Source organism: Lissotriton vulgaris, chromosome 11 (genome assembly GCF_964263255.1).
Source record: "Lissotriton vulgaris chromosome 11, aLisVul1.2, whole genome shotgun sequence".
NCBI classification, from domain to species: domain Eukaryota; kingdom Metazoa; phylum Chordata; class Amphibia; order Caudata; family Salamandridae; genus Lissotriton; species Lissotriton vulgaris.
The window spans coordinates 122,166,095-122,182,556 of record NC_141699.1 but is presented as its reverse complement, the minus strand read 5'-3'; the positions used below and the strand labels follow the sequence as shown (position 1 = coordinate 122,182,556).

The window sequence follows — 16,462 nt, the reverse complement described above, 5'->3', positions numbered from 1 at the left end:
GTCAGTGGGAGTCTTCCTCTTGTTAGCTGCTGCACGGCTGTTCAGTCCTTCTTTTCTTGTCTAGATCTTAGGAAGCAAGGTTCAGGGTGCCCCCTAAACACTAGATTTAGGGCATTACAGGTAGGTAGAAGGCAGGGACCAATGGGTCCATTCCCTAGGGTGGGTACACCCCCTATTATGACACCCTCCAGTAGGAGGGGGCATGAGCCTGTCCCTGGTTGGTTGGATCCCGCCATCCTCAAGATGGCAGGGACTCGGAGTTGAGGGGTGGAGTTGGCAGAGGTGGGCACACCTCTCTCCCTCACTTGTTCTTCCTGCAGTTTTTCCCGCCCAAAGGGAAGGGGGGCTAGAAACGGTGGAGACCAGTTGCTGAAAACAGCAAGTGGCCTGGGGAAGCTTACCGCCTTTGAAGCTTCCCCTTTGTGAACCCTGCTCATCCTGGGGGGAAGAGGCTTGGCACCTCGTCCCAGGATTGCATTGTTTCAGGCCCCAGAGAGTAGCAGGCTCTCGACCCAGGGGTCCAGAAACATGTCTGGTGGTGGCAGCTGAAAGCAGCCACTCAACCTGGATACTAGAGGTGGGTTAGTTTTCAGGAAGCACCTCTGTGTGCATTTTTCATTAAATCCCACACTGTAATCAGTGTGGGTTTAATGGGCTGAGAAGTTTGATATCAATCAGTTTTCAGTGTAGCCATTTGGTGCTGTGGAGTTCGTAATAACAAACTCCCAGCACCATATACTCTTAATGGCAGCACTGCACTTACAATGTCTAAGAATGGACTTAGACTCTGTATGAGTACAGGGCTCATGCACCTGTATTCCCACCTCTGGTATAGAGGGGTGACTGATCTATGCCAGGGTAGTGGGTTGTAGGCATGGCACACAGGGATGTGTGCAATGTCGACTCTTCACTGTGTTCTGTCCCCAAACACACAGCCTACAAAGGCAGTGTATGAGTGTAGTGGTACAGGACCTCTAACGGTGGCACAATAAGTGCTGTAGCCCTTAGAGGCCTTCTCTAGTCACAGTGCCCTGGGTATCTGTGGTACGATATATCAGGGGCGGACCTGGGGCCAGAGATGCCAATTGGGTTTAGGTTTGAGGGAAAGAACACAGGCCCTGGGAACCTGACTTGCAGGGACCCGGGGCACACCAAGTAAATGTACATCAGTAGTCTGGCAACATGTGGGAGGGTTAGTGACACAGAAACTCACTTTATTACACACACCCAATCTCCTGAGGGAGCTAAGGGAGGCCTGGGAGACAGACATAGGGCTGTTGGAGGACGATGATTGGGTAGAGGCCATACAAAGCCCATGAGAGGTTGTGGTCAGAGCCAAATTCAGACTAGTCCTGCTACGAATCCTCCATAGGTCCTACTCTGAGTATGCTCATGCACAAACTCGGACACATCCACATTGATACTTGTATAAGGGGCTGTAATATAAAAGATACCTTCTTCCATATCATATGGGAATGCCCAATTATACAGCATTATTGGCGGAAAGTAATACAGGTGTGTAAAAAAGAGGCTCTGTATATACTGGACCATAGTAAGGTACAGTGTGCACAGAGTCCACAGTCCCCAGAGGTATGGCAGATATAACTCTCTAAAGTGGTAGCTTGGTCAAGCAGTAAGGCAGTATCAGAGGACAGTGTAAAGCATTTGTTGTACACACTCAGTCAGCAAATGGTCTCACACACTCAAGAACTGAGCTCTAGGCAAATTGTTTGTATAAAAAATATATTGTTGTTTTATTTTAGAACCAACAATAGGTATCAACATATACTTTCTCAGAATGAGTTACTTTAGTTAAATACTTTTCAAATAGGCAATAGGTTTTTTAATACAATAGTTACAGTTGTTGCAATAGTCAAGACAATTTCAAACACAATGTGACATTGAACTCAAGGGAATTTCTAGTTAAATGCAATTAGTTACTTTATGGATTACTTTTCTAACCACAGGACTGGATCCTAGATTCAGTCCTGGGACATCTCCTGTAAACAATTGAGTAGAAGCGTTTGGTTACAGTTGTGATATTTAAGGAATATTATTGTACTATAAAAGTTGACAGAAACTTTTTCACATAGAATCACCAATGTTATCCTATGGAAGGAAATTCACTTAGCAGGTAAGTAATGTTATCGTTACTTTTTCTTACTCAGTGTTGGATCCTGGATCCAGCACTGGTGTATCTCCTGTAAACAATTGAAAGAAAGCGTTTAAGTCATAAGGAGATTTTTAAGGAATATTTGTCGTTTTTGAAATTGGACAATTGGACGATTTTCTGGAGAAAACCAGACAATGATTTCCTATGGAGGAAAATTGAGTTAACAGTAAATCACGGTTATAATTACTTTTCAGGTTCAGTGCTAGGATCTCTCCTGATAACAGGTGAGTAAATCGGAATTCGTTGTTCAGCTGATTATAGATGAATATTTTAAAGTTTCAAAACTCCACACTTAAAAGATTTCCCAAGTGAAACCAGTCAATGTCACCTTATAGAAGAAAAGTGAGATATCAGCTTTTGGGTAAGTACTCGACTGGCAGAGTTAAGGTTCTGGACATAGACTCAGGGGTCTCCCAGGGTCAGGTAGGTACAGTTGTTACAGCCTCAGAGGCACAGGTGCAGCCGGGTGCATAGAGAGTAGCCCAATGTTATCCTATGGAGGATAGGGGGCCTTTGGTTGGTGGCTGCTAGCAGGCAGGCCACGCGGCAGTGGGAGCTGAGCTCCTGGTCACTTACACAGGGTAAGTGGGGAAGAGTATGATAGTTGCTGCACTTCCAGCGGCACTCGGGCGGCTGGGTGCTGGGTGCTTTTGAGCCGTCTGGCGCTCTATGTTATTCAATGGGAGACTTGGGAGTTGAACAAAGGCTGCAGGCTCGGGGACTGAGATTCTTCAGGCGCGACCACAACTTCGAGAGGTAAGCTGGGATCCTGGAGGATAGGTAGACACCCAGGAGTTGGACACAGGGGGTCGTGGGGCGCAGGGATGTCTTTCGTTGTTGGAAAATCTTACCCTCAGCTAGTGGTGTGTTGGCGGGGTCCCTTGCTGTGAGGCTTCAGGGGTCGTCAGGATTGTCGAGGAGGGTCTTTGGGCACTGGATTCTGGGTCACAGTCGCCGGGGGGACATCCTCGTGGTCTTTGTCCACTCAGGCTCAGGTGCAGTGTGTGCTGGATTCGCGGTTCCTGGCTGGCACCAGGGGGTGTTGCTGTTTGAGCAGAATCACTGCTCATGGGAGTCCCAGTCTTTAGGTGAGCAAGGCAGGCAGGTCCTCCGGGGTTTTCAAGGTTGCTGTCTTCAGGAGACACCAGGGTTTTAGCAGGAGCAAGTGCTAGCATCAACAGGCTAGTAGGGCTAGGACCAAGTCAGTTGGTGTCGTCCTCTTGTTAGCAGCTGCACAGCAGGTCTTCTTGTTTCTTGTTCTTCTTGTTTCAAAATCGGGATTTGAGGAAGGAAGGTTCAGGGTGCCCCTAAATACTAAATTTTGGGGTGTTACAGGTAGGGCAAGGACAGGGACCAATGGGTCCCGGTCCTGGGGTGAATACACCCCCTATCCTGCTCCTCTCCTTTGGGAGGGCGGCAGGGGCCTAGCTCTGATTGGGCAGGGCTCCCCATTATCAAGTTGGCGGTAGCTCGGAGTTGTGCTTCACCTTGCCTCTCCCAGCTGAGGGGTAGAGTTGGCACAGGCTGGCACACCCCCCTTCCTCACCTAGGGTTTCCCGCCTGTCTTCCCGCCAGAGTGGGGGTCAGAACCGTTGGGAGCCAGTTGCGGAGTACAGCAATTGGCCTGGGGAAGCTCACAAAAGGTGGCATGCCTTTGAAGCTTCCCCTGCCCATCCTGGAGTAGGAGGCTTGGCACCTCGTCCCAGGATGTGCATTGTTTCAGGCCCCCGAGAGCAGCAAGCTCTCGACCCAGGGGTCCAGAAATGTCTGGTGGTGGCAGCCTTGGTAGCCACACAGTCAGGATTTGGTTAGATTTCAGGGGGCATCTCTAAGATGCCCTCTGTAGTGCATTTGGCATTAAATCCCAAACTGGTATCAGTGTGGGTTTAATGTGCTGAGTTTGATAACAAACTTCTCAGTCTTCAGTGTAGCCATCATGGTGCTGTGAAGTTCGCAATGACAACCTCCCAGCACCATATATTCTTAATGGCAGCACTGCACTTACAGAGGGGTGACTGATTTATGCCAGGGCCGTGTGTTTGTGGGCATGACACACAGGGATGTGTGTCATGTCGACTTTGTTTAGTTCTGCACCAGGACACTCAGCCTGTAAAGGCAGTGTGTGTGTCAGGGTACAGGGCCCCTAAGGGTGGCACAATAAGTGCTGCAGCCCTTAGGGATCTTCTCTGGTCACAATGCCCTGGGTACCTAGGGTACCATTTACCAGGGACTGACATGTGGCCAGAGATGCCAATTGGGTTTTAGTTTCAACACAGTTTTAGGGAAGGAACACAGGACCTGGGCACCCGGTTGGCAGGAGCCCAGGGCACACTCAGTCAAAGCACATCAGCAATTCAGAAAAAAGTGGGGGCATACCATGCAAGAAAGATGGCACTTTCTCACAGGGTGATATTGGAGGTCATAGGACAAGAAATCCCGCTGGATGCTAAAAATCCATACTTTGTTTCAAGAGAGAACAGACATGGCCAAAATACCAGAAACTCTGTCCAATGGTTGTTGCAATGGTGGCCAAGATAAATATAGCCAGGTCATGGGGGCTGCCCTTCCGCCAAAGGTGGAACAATGGAAGACCAACTTAGATTAGTGTTGTGATGCAGAAAAAGTTGTGTATAAGAGCAGGGGTTCCCCCAAGAAGTGGGAGAAAGTGTAGAACCCTTGGGAAGACTATAGATGTTTAGAGGATGTGGGAGGGAGGGGTGGGGGGGGGGGTCGATAGGTCCAACACCAAGGGGTGTTAGGGCTACTACATATGTGCGGTTTGAAATGCAAGATCTGCGGATTAATGCACCAACTATTGTGTCATGAACACTGTACGCTGTGATGCCCTATCATCCTTTTTTTGTGCTTATTGTACTGTATACTGCATAAGTTATATACTTAATAAAAAGATTTATTAATAAAAAATTCATGGTGGCCGGGCGCTGGTCTGTGGCATCCGGCTATTCACCAGCAGGCAAGAGCAAGGCTTAGACCAAGTGCCCATCAGAGTATCAGGCAGCACTTTGGTGAATGGGACTAAGGGCTCAGAGGAAGTAGACCCATCCTGCTGAACTTCAGGATGTTTATCTTAACTTCAACAGAAGGCTAGCACTTTCTTCTGTGGCCAGCCTAAGAGGGCAAATCAGGGGAATTGTCACGTCTATTGGCTTTCTGTAAGTTCATTTATAAACTGGCAAGAATATAATATGGGTAAAGCATTCCCATCACCACCACTGTCATCTCCAGGTGGTGGTAAACTCTACTCACATTCCGAACCGAAAGAATTGTGGAACCTTTGACAGAGGCTCCATGACACTGCAGGTTTACAGGAAACGGCTCAGGGCTGGACAAAAGAGTTGACCTGGAGCCTCCTTTGGTGTTGGCAAACTCAGGACCGGTGTTAATGAAAGAGGGACCAATGCAGGTCTTGGAGCCAGAATGAAAGTCAGCAACAGAGTCGGTACGGAACCAAAGACTGGTTCGATGAGCTCCGACGGCTCAGAGAACAGATCCACTAGCGAAAGCCCTGCTGTGGTTCTTTGAGGTTCGAAGGCACACCAAAGGGAGCAAGAAGAGTGTCAAATTTGTGCAGCATGGCTTCCTTAAAGGCCTCGACCTGTTGAACTGTCGCTGATGGCCTGGAGAACTCTATGCTCATCTGGACCACCTACGGAATCGCCTTCTCAATCAGGGATCAGATGTGAGATGTACTGGCACTTGGAAGCTCTTGCAACTTCTCTCTTTAAGCAGAGAGCAATGGATGGGGTAAAGTCTCACTTCGACTTCTTATGTCTCCTCTTAGATTTGGACTTCGACTTACTTGATGACTCTGAATGCGAAGGTCATCTTTCACAGAGAGAAAGACTCACGCAAGGTCCATGACTTCTAGGTTTGTTAGATTTGAGGGTCTCTGGTTGGCACAGGTAGGTACTTGTGACAAGTAGGAACCCTCTCCTCTAGTCAGGACAAGAGGATTACACACCTAAAATAACCCCTGCTCACCCTCTAGGTTGCGTGGCGCGAGCAGTCAAGGCTTATTTCAGAGGCATTGTAAGTTAAGCAGTTGTGACCACATACAGTAACCCAGTGACAACACTACAAATGGACACCACAAAGCTTTCATATAAAAAATAAGTATACTTTATATAGAGCTACCACAAGACCATAAACGACAAAAATACACACTATGATTACTTTAAGATGGTAGATTAAGCTTAGTTCAGTTCTTAGATGCAACACTCTGCATCAATGTACCTTAAGTTGCGGCGTGCTTCTCGGGGATGTGAGGTGCTCTTGGTCGATGCGGTGCAATGCGACAATTCCAGCGGCGACACCCTCCTTTGGAGTTACGACGGCAGGCACAGGGATGGAGACAAGCTCCGACCTCGTTGTGGGATTCTTCTCCTGATGCGGTGCAGTGCGACAGCTCCAGCGACACCCTCCTTCGGAGTTGCGACGGCAGCAGCAGCGACGGCGACGCGCTTCCTCTTTGTTGCGGCACGCTTCTCTCCGATGTGGTGCAGTACGACAGTTCCAGCACCGACACCCTCCTTTCTCCAGAGTTGCGACGGCAGGCACAGCGACACGCTTCTTCTCGTTGAGTCGCGCCTTCCAGCTCCTTGCGACACGCAGTTCCTCAGAAGGCCCAAAACAGCAGCAGGCACTTACAAAAGAGCTCTGGGGAGCTGGGGGGTGAAGTCTGTTGTCCCTGAGACTTCAGCAGGAGGCAAGCTCATTTCCAAGCCCTTGGAGATCCTTCACAAGTTGAAAGCTAAGTTACAAAGTTCCATTCTCCTTCCTTTGGCAGTAAGGCAACCACTGCAGGCCAATCCCCCAAGCAGCACTTCAGCTTGGGAATAGTCTCTCCTCCGTTTCTTCAGGTTCCTCTCCTCAGTAAAGGTTTCTTCTTGTAGTCCAAAAGTGATCTAATTTCATGGGAGCAGGGTCCCAATATTTATACCCAGAAATCCTTTGTTCTCTGAGGGGAGAGGGGCTTTTGCCCAGTCCAAACCATCTCTGAAGCACTCTATTTACCAGACTTATCCTTTCCTTTTACAGTGCAGGGCATGCACATCAGACGCCCCACAGGTGGTGGAGCCAGCATTGTGGAAGGCAAGTACAGTCCTGGAGCACTCTGTTGACAGGACTCATCCTTCTTCTTTCAGTGTGCAGGGCAGAGACATCAGCCGCTACCCAGGGGGTGGAGCAAGCATTGCGGATGGCAGGCACAGCCCTATTCAGAGTTCAGGTGCACTCCTCCCTCCCATCAAGATGCAGATCTCTCTATTCACCACTGGGTGACTCAGCCTGTCTCCTGGAATTCCCCCGCCCTGTCACTCACAGAAACCAGACATAGGAATACACATCCTAGCAGAGGCAGGTTTGAATGGTTAGACAAGCAAATACCTACTTTCTAAAAGTGGTATTTGCAAACACAGAATATTAAAATAAACTTTACTAAAAGATGTATTTTATTATTCTGAATTCAGGCATACTAAACTCGAATTTCTACCATGTTCTCTGAGCCTGTTAGGATTATAAAGTGTAACAATTCTAACAGCCCATTCTGGCCTATGGAGAACAGGTAGCCTTGCAAAGTTAAAAACGAAAATGGCTGTAATTCACTATTAGGACATGCCACACACATCAGGGCATGTCCTACCTTATACTTACAATGCACCCTGCCCTTGGGCCTACCATAGGGGTGACTGGTATGAAGAAAAGGGAAGGTTTAGGGACTGGAAAGTGGGTGCACTTGCCCAGTCAGCATGACAGTACCAGACTGCAACGCAGGCTCTGCAATGGCAGACCTTAGACACATTTTACAAGGCTGCTTCTGTGGGTGGCACAACCAGTGCTGCAGGCCCACCAGCAGCATTTGAATTACACACCCTGGCACACTCAGTGCACTAGAATAGGGTCTGACAAGTAAACCAACATAGCCAAACATGGAATCACTAATCTATACATCAATTTACAATAGGGAGCACTTGCACTGTGGCACCGAATAGCAGTGGCACAGTGCCCAAAGCATCTAACACCAGCAAAAACATATGAGCAACAGCAAAAATTGAAGGGAGACACACACCAATGGTGCCAGGTCTAACAATGTTCATCAGCATACAGCTTTGCTTCTCGGTCCCCGATCGTCATTGGGTGTGTGAGGGCACACTTGGAGTCGCCCCGAGCCTTAACACCAAAGGCACACCATGTGATGGCCAAGTCAATTACTGTCATGTGTTTCCAACTGTCACGGCTTGGTTTGAACCCTGCAATTTTATTTGGGGACACAGTTCCCTTGCACAGAGGATTTGATTAAAAAAAAAATTGAAAACTGACACATAAGAGGGAGTGGATATCCGCATCCATGTTTGAAGGCACAGAAAGGAAGGAATTGACATTGGTGCACAGGGGTGGAGCATATATTTGGCTCCATTTGGACACTTCCAGGGAACAACATAGCAAAACAGCTACACTGATTCACCTGCACAAGGAAACACTGCTATAATTACTTCAGGATGCAATCTGAAGCCTGACGTTTGGTTATCTAGTGCCCAAGAGACACGTTGTCACGTGTAGATACACTGTGTTGTGATACATGGTTTGGCCTATCGCCTTCAATAATTTAGAATACACTTTCAATATGATAGCTTGTCTGGTAAGAGTCTAAAGATTTGTGTACTAATATTATCTTGCCCAAGCAGCAGCAACAACTTTTATTTTGCAGAGAATCAGAGGAAATGGGAGAAGAAGGTGTATAGAAACATTCATGATCATTTTTGGAGGAGGGCTACCCAACCTGTCTGCTGGAAAAGCTTGACATTTCTTGCCTATGTTCTTATGAAAAAGTATATAGAAGTACTATTCCCCTACAGCCTTACTGGGAAAGACCGCCTGTGGGTGACACTGGGATTTATAGTGGCTAAACACAACATTGCTAGACTATGAAATGCCCCATTAGCTCCTAGGTTCAACGATTGGAAAGGTTCCATGAATTGGTGCATGGTGGCTGAAAAAAACATAAATGAAAGAAGGGGCTGCCCCGGCAAATGGTCAAAAATTTGGGGGAGGTGGAACGAGTATCATGGCATGATATGTGCACCAATACTCCTACTAAGACAAAGAAACCAGACGGTAAACACCTGAATGATGGGGGTCTTGAGGAAGTGATCGGTAATATCCTACATTTATATGATCTTGCTAAAATGAATACTATATCATGGTGCTAGCTCCACAGCATATAAAATGGTACTAAATGTACACTGATTTTGCAGAACGTCTTTTGTTTTGTTTTACTTTGCCTAAATAAAAAGATACATTTGCTAAAGTGTTGAAGAGTGTGACTGCAGTTTTCATTCGGAATAGACTAGATTATGCAAATAACTTTTATCTTGGGCTGCCAAACTGTGATATCGCAAGATTACATTTATTTCTGAATGCTGTAGCTAGACTGGTCTTCAAAGCTCTTAGCAGAACACACACCCTACCCCTTCTGAAACAACTTCACATGTTTTCAGTAAAGCAGCGCATCCAATTTAAAACTTGCTGCATATTTTTTAGGCTCTTCATGGGATGGCCCTGACATTTTGACCAGTTGAGTGGCAAGACATGTCCAGACGACAGAACTCATTTCTTCTACAGCCAATCTCTTGGTAGTGAGATTTTACAACCCAAAGAATGGAGGTTGCAGTTTCTCGGGGTTATCTTGAAACTCCCTCCCATACCTCACTGAAATAAAATCTTTCAGGAATGCTTTAAAACCCTGGCTCTTTAATAAAGCATTTGAGTTCCAATTCTAATTTTAGCCTAAAGCTTCAGTGTTAACATCTCTCTTATATTTAGTGCCATGAAACCCTTGGGTGAACGAGCGCTCTATGAATGCTGTCTAACATAACTAGACAAGAGAGGAAGCTCTGGTGGTTTACCGCTCTATATGCTTGTTTAGATACTTGCTATAATGGTTGAGGAAATCAAGTTCACAAACATGTAATTATTGATGAGGGAGGTTCTGCCTCGACGTGTAAGGCTTTGTTGACAAGGCAATTATTGTGGCAGCTGTTGTCAAGGTGCTGAACTAATGCAACCAAGACTGTTTTGGCATTTTCTTTTGGTGTCAATGAGGAGTTGTTCCAAAGGAGAGGGCACAATTTCCACCAACGAGATGTGAATCAGTTCCGAAACGTTCCTCGTTGGAAGGTTCCAACGGTTTACATTTGTGTCTTTTTTTTTTTTTGCAGAAACGAGTCATGTACTGTGTTAATCACATTTACAAGGGCTTGACAGCCATTCTTTTTGCCTTTAGCTGGTACAGATTGTCAAATAAAAAAGCTGGTGTGGGGAAAGGACGAAGGAGAAAGAAATAAAAAAAAGTATTTTCCATAAAAGTAGCTGATTACAATCTGTACCTTCTAATGCTGTGAAGTGCAAACCTCATTCAGAGGATTCCCAAGACAAGCTGCATGGTAGTAAATCTGAGGCATGGCTTCAATACAGAAAAAAAGCAATTATTTGGATATGCCAAAGCACTGCTGTGTTTTAATATAATTGTGTACAGCATTTTACTGGTGATTGACAACATTTGATCACTGGATAATGTGCTTGTCAAATTTTACAATACATTCAAAGCACAGCCTTTATAGTTTCCCATGAAATATCTTGCCATCAGAAGAGCAGGTCTTACTGTGCAAAATGACTGGATGAGTTTTAGTTTCAGATCATTCAAATATATTTGTGCAAATGCAAGCACATGGAGGTAGTAGAACTTAAATCTGGGGAGGTGTTCCAACACAATGGTCCTAGAAAAGAAAGGTGTGAAAACTGGAGGCTCCAACTTTAAGGACAAAGGAGAAAAAGTAAGTACCTTTAAAGGACACCAGCATGCTCTGTAGGTAGGCATGCCGCACACCAGTAGTCGATGTTTTAAGGCTGCAGGCTTTCTTGTACCAATCCACCAACTTTCTGGGGACCTCTGTGTTGAACTTCTGACACCAGAGAGTGAGGACTGACACTGCATGTACCAGGGTGCCTTCATGAACTAAATTAGACAGAAAAAGGTGAAATCAGTAAGAAAATAGCTAACTTGCGCCCACATTATATCACATTCCCCAAATAACAGAATGGATTTAAAACATGTCTGCAAGGTATCAAAAGCTGCAATTACAGCGATAGAAGAAGTTGTAATATATTTACCTTCCTGTGACAGAAAGGGAATGAAGAGCTCCAACACTACTGAGCTCAGAGCCTGGCTGGAGGATCCAGAAACACCATGACAACTTAAGCTGCCGATCCCTGGAGGGGAAAAAAACTTTTCTGTTTATTGTGCAAGACAGACTAAATCCACAGAGGAAAACATGTAAGCATTTAAGCATTCAATGCTGACAACCATTTCAACCCGTTAGATCTGAATCCCAGCTGGATTAATTTGCTATGTGCATGTTGAGTGAGTACCACTGAATTGGATGATACTTTGCTGCCAGAATAACACATTCTCTTTTTCTACGTATCTGCGGTTCAATAATCCCAACAAAAAGGGTATATTTAAACACCCATAAAATAATTACTGTGTCCGGTCTCCTCTAAGCTGCCTGTGTGCGCAGCCGCACAGCAATACTTTTCATGGCATATGCAGTAAGGCTGAGAGCATGAAGACTGCAGTTATTACTTCCAGGAGTGGACTGGGGTAGTTTACATGGCTGAATTGAATAGTGAATGGAAAATGTCTCGGTTCATCATTTACATTCAAAAAATGAAATTAACCACTATAGAAGACAATATTTCTAAATGTGTAAAGAGGGGAGATTAAGCACAACTCACATTAATTTAATTTGTAGCATTTTGTTTATCTTTTTCATAAATTCTTCAGCATTAGTTTGTCATTAAATTTAGTATAGCAGACCTCCTTAACAGCCCATTGAAAAAGACTTGAAAAATAGTCATCTCAAAGATAGTGAGCTAAACAAAAGGTAGCGCCAGTCGCTCTACAGTAATCATCAAACAAAGTTTGTGTATTATATGGTGCTTTGCAGTAGGAGATACATTATTTTTATTACACACAACAGAAATTACCTCAAGCACAAAACGGGCTATATGTTTATATTGAAAGACACTGCATCCCACTCCTCAACTTGTAGGCAAAACTTGCAAGACAGTCTACAAGAACGTGAAATACCTATAGATGACCTCATGTTCCAAGTGCAGTTCCTCCTACTTTGCACCCTGCTTGTCAAGCTCTTGCTCGCAGCAGACCCCACCACCACACCAAGATCAACTTGTACAACTGCATGAAAAAGGTCACAGCCTGGATCAAGGACAACTTTCTGAAGCTCAACACAAACAAGACTGAAGTACTGATCTTTGGCACCACACCAAAAGACCACGCACGCAACTTCGGCATCATCCCAGACAGCAAACTCACCATGAAACAATAGATTACCCCAGTCTCCTCTGCCTGCTTCCACTCTTCGCATGCTCCGAAGAATCTTTAAATGGCTCCCCACAAACACAAGAAAAGTCATACAAGCCCTGATCACTAGCCTTATGAACGATAGCAAGGTTCTGAGTGCAAGAGCCACTGCTGAACTCCTGGGAAGGCTACGGATGATACTGAATTCAGTGGCCAGACTGATCCTCAATCTTCACAAACGAATCCCCAACACCGGAGGAACCTCCGCTGGCTACCCATCCAGTAAAGATGCCAAATTAAGCAGACACAAGCCTACAAATCCATCCACGACAACAAACCAGCTTACATAAACTACCGACTGAACATCCATCAACCATCCAGAAACCTCAGCTCCGCATCCCTCGCCAATGCACAGACTCTGTGCATCTGTCGTAGAAACAGCAGAGGTCAATGCTTCTTGCACCTCACCACAAAGTCAGGGAACGCCCTACTTTTCCACCTCAGAACATCACCCTTGCTGACAGATGTCAGGAAGAGACTCAAGACTTGGCTTTTCGACTAAGCCCAGCTACTCAGCTCCTGGACAGCCTCACGGGTGATTAGCCACGCTATACAAGTACTGTTTGAGTCACCAAGAGCCAAACCTGAGGTCTCATGTCACTTGCAGACAGAAAGCTTTATTCCAGCTTTCTGCGGTTTACACTTCTCCACGCTGTGACTGCTCTGACAAATAGCAGGTTTGCTCTTGCTGGGGAGCTTTTTTCCTGGACATGCTCATGTTGAGGAGCGTGAGTCACTACCCCCGCCATCTAGAATTCCTCTTTCCTTCTCTAAGGGCTAGATGTAGATAACTTGGAAATACCGATTCCTAAATACCGAATTTAACCGATTCGGTATTTAGGAATCAGTATTTCAGATGTAGGTAAGAATTCGATAAAAAAATACCGAATTCCTAATATTCATTATTACCGAATCGGTAATTGAGATTCTGTAATAACGAATACCTACCCATTCATTCCTATGGGCCTGGAGGCCCATAGGAATGAATGTGAAGACATTCTGTATTACCGATTCGGTATTACCGAATTGGTAATACCTGGAGGTATTTCAAGGGTGCCAGGGTGTCCAAAGGACACCCTGTTGCACCACTGAAATGTGCATGTGTGCACATGTGGCACACATGCATGCCCTAAGGTTATGGATGTGTGCCACATGGCACATTTCAAAAAGCAAAAAGTGCTTTTTGAAAGGAAATCGCTATTTACCACCAACTTGGAGTTGGTGGTAAATAGCGATTCCTTTAGGCTGAGGTGCACTGTTTTATGTGCTACCTACATTGCATTTAAGAATCGGTATTACCGATTCTTTAAATGCAAGGCCATAAGGAATCGGTATTAAGGAATCGGTATTTACCGATTCCTTAATATTGAATCCTCCCTACATCTCAAATGCCTAAATACCGGTCGGTAACGGTGAAATGTAACGAATTTCACCGTTACCGACCGGTATTGGGCCACCTACATATGGCCCTAAATTTCCTGTTTTTTCCACTGGCCCGTTTCCTCCCTACATTGTATCCAGTTTCCTTGTGGTCTTGCTCTCGAACTACTAGCATTGTGCCTTGACTTTATTGGTGTTGTTGAAGCACAAAACAGTGGACATGCTCTAGTTTTGATGAACTTTGACCTATTTTCCACACTTACCCTATCAGCGTCAGCCCCATCTGTGAATTTTTATGTAGTGGGATGCAGCACAGCCAGACACTGATAGTCCAGTTTTTTTCTATATATTTTGCAATACAGCAGCAGGGTGAAGTGAATCCACCAAGTAAAACTGGAATACATTTTATTTATATACCTTTCAGCACAACTACTCATAATTGAGATAAATCCAATGTGAGTAAGCATCAACTGCAAACCCTTGCAGAGTAGGTAATTTTGCCAAAAATGAGGATCCAAATTGAACAGGACTCAACTCCATCCAACAAATACATGCTTTTCTTTTGAAATGCAAAGTTTTTTTTGATAATCTTCCTCATGCGTCTTCTGCTACCTTACTTTGACACACCACCTGTATTAACACCACAATGAAGGCAGAAGGTTCAGTGCTCTTCTGTTCTTCCACAGGTTCAATTGTGTTATGACTAAGGCTGGGTGGGGGCCCACCTTTGTAAGTTGCACTAGCCTGTGAGTGGAGGTTGAACACTCTAAGACACTGTTAATTACTCTCTAATCAATGGAGGAAACGTTCCCAGAGAGTGGCCCGCCTACATTTACAGTAGTCACATTGTGCTTTATTGAAAACAGGCCCAAAATACAATGTGTCATGGAATTTTCAAGATGAGGAAAGTCTTCACTAAAATGGGCTCTGAGGCTGGGTGTAAAAGGAGTGGACTATGGTAATCACAATGCCCCCCAAATCCAACACTAAAATCCAGTTTGAAGCAGGTACTGTATCCACGACAAACCCAGAGACAGAAGTTTGATAAGGAAAAAGACAGGGTGCTTCACAGGAATTCTGGTTAATAGATTTAGATAGCAACCAATAAAATACAAACGCTTTTTCCTAATAAAAGCATACTTTTATTAGGAAAAAAGTTTTTGTATTTTATTGGTTGATCATTAGTGAGGGCTTTAATCAATTCAAAGATGCTTTATTCGGTTTGTAAAGAAAATACAACCATATAGCAACAGACATAAAAGTTTACACAATACTAAGGCAGGCTACCCAAAAAAACTATGTAACAAGATAGCTCTCAAAAAATAAAGACATTTAGCAGCATTAATAGTACAAAATCATTAGGACATTCAAAAAGTGCATTTAACTGTAATAATGTCAATTATACGACCTTTGATTGTGTGCAATTATGCAGTTAAAGTGCTAAGTATCGTCTCTATATTAGTATATGTGCAAATTTTGCAATTCCAAAGAGGAATTCGACAGCATCCTTCCTAAAAGTGCAATATGCAGTTAGCAGCGCCTTGTCTGGCTATTCACAAGGAATGATAATAAGTGTAACCAAGTGCTAGGCTATTCCAACAATAGATATTATACAATAGCAGCAATTAATCCAACAAACATATATTTGCAAATTAGCATAATAATACATGATGTCAACAGCATCTTGTTTTAAAGTGCATAGCACAATTAGCAGCTGGGAGAATTCATGTAATAATTGATTTTCTTGCAAAAATACATTTATAAGAAGTGGCCACATAAAAGCATATATCTGGGGACTCTAGATTAAACACTAGTTTCATTGCTGTTTGTAAATGATGCGCATTACATTTTAAAAAGATGGGTTTCAAATAATATTTCCTAAAAGAGGTATAAAAGGTGCAAGATAACATAAAGTGACACGTGCTCTGTTTTGATTTGCCATCACATGGGCACAAGCAAGTTCCAGGTTTTTTAGGCACAGGGAAGGCCACAAGGTGATGCACAATTCCTAGGCGGAGACGGGTTAACACAAATCGATGGGAGGGAATACTAACTATTACAAGGTAAAATTGGAAACCTGCGTTGATGCTATATTGTTGGTAGAGATTGAATGTACTCTGTTTATTATATTTTTCCATCCTAGTCTCTGCTGTATACTTCAAAAAGGAGACCTTCAACTCCCGCTTTGATAATATAGGATCCATTATAGAAGCTTTAGAAATGTCCAGACCATACAATGTTTTATACCAATGGTGTATATGATTCAACCAAGGAATATTCGATCGGCGATCAAGTTTAATACAGTCAGTTATTACGTCCTGTGTAAACTTTGTCTCCTCCTTTGCCCATATTGAATGCCATAAGGACAAGGGACGGAGGGCAATTAGGTCATTAACATAATACAAATCTAGTTCCTTATGTATTAACTCCGTTGAAGCCGTAGCTGG

General features: G+C 44.5%; 1 protein-coding gene across 2 annotated transcripts in view; it reads right to left on the bottom strand.

The window, feature by feature from the left end:
• Positions 1 to 16,462, bottom strand: part of GCN1 (GCN1 activator of EIF2AK4) — a 746,722-nt gene that overhangs the window by 514,773 nt on the left and 215,487 nt on the right. For both annotated transcript variants that reach the window (XM_086942874.1, XM_086942875.1), the window contains exons 13-14: positions 11,363 to 11,461; positions 11,034 to 11,207 (exon numbers count right to left, since the gene is read on the bottom strand). In XM_086942874.1, the coding sequence (XP_086799000.1) occupies positions 11,034 to 11,207; positions 11,363 to 11,461 (273 nt within the window). The remainder of the gene's footprint in view (positions 1 to 11,033; positions 11,208 to 11,362; positions 11,462 to 16,462) is intronic.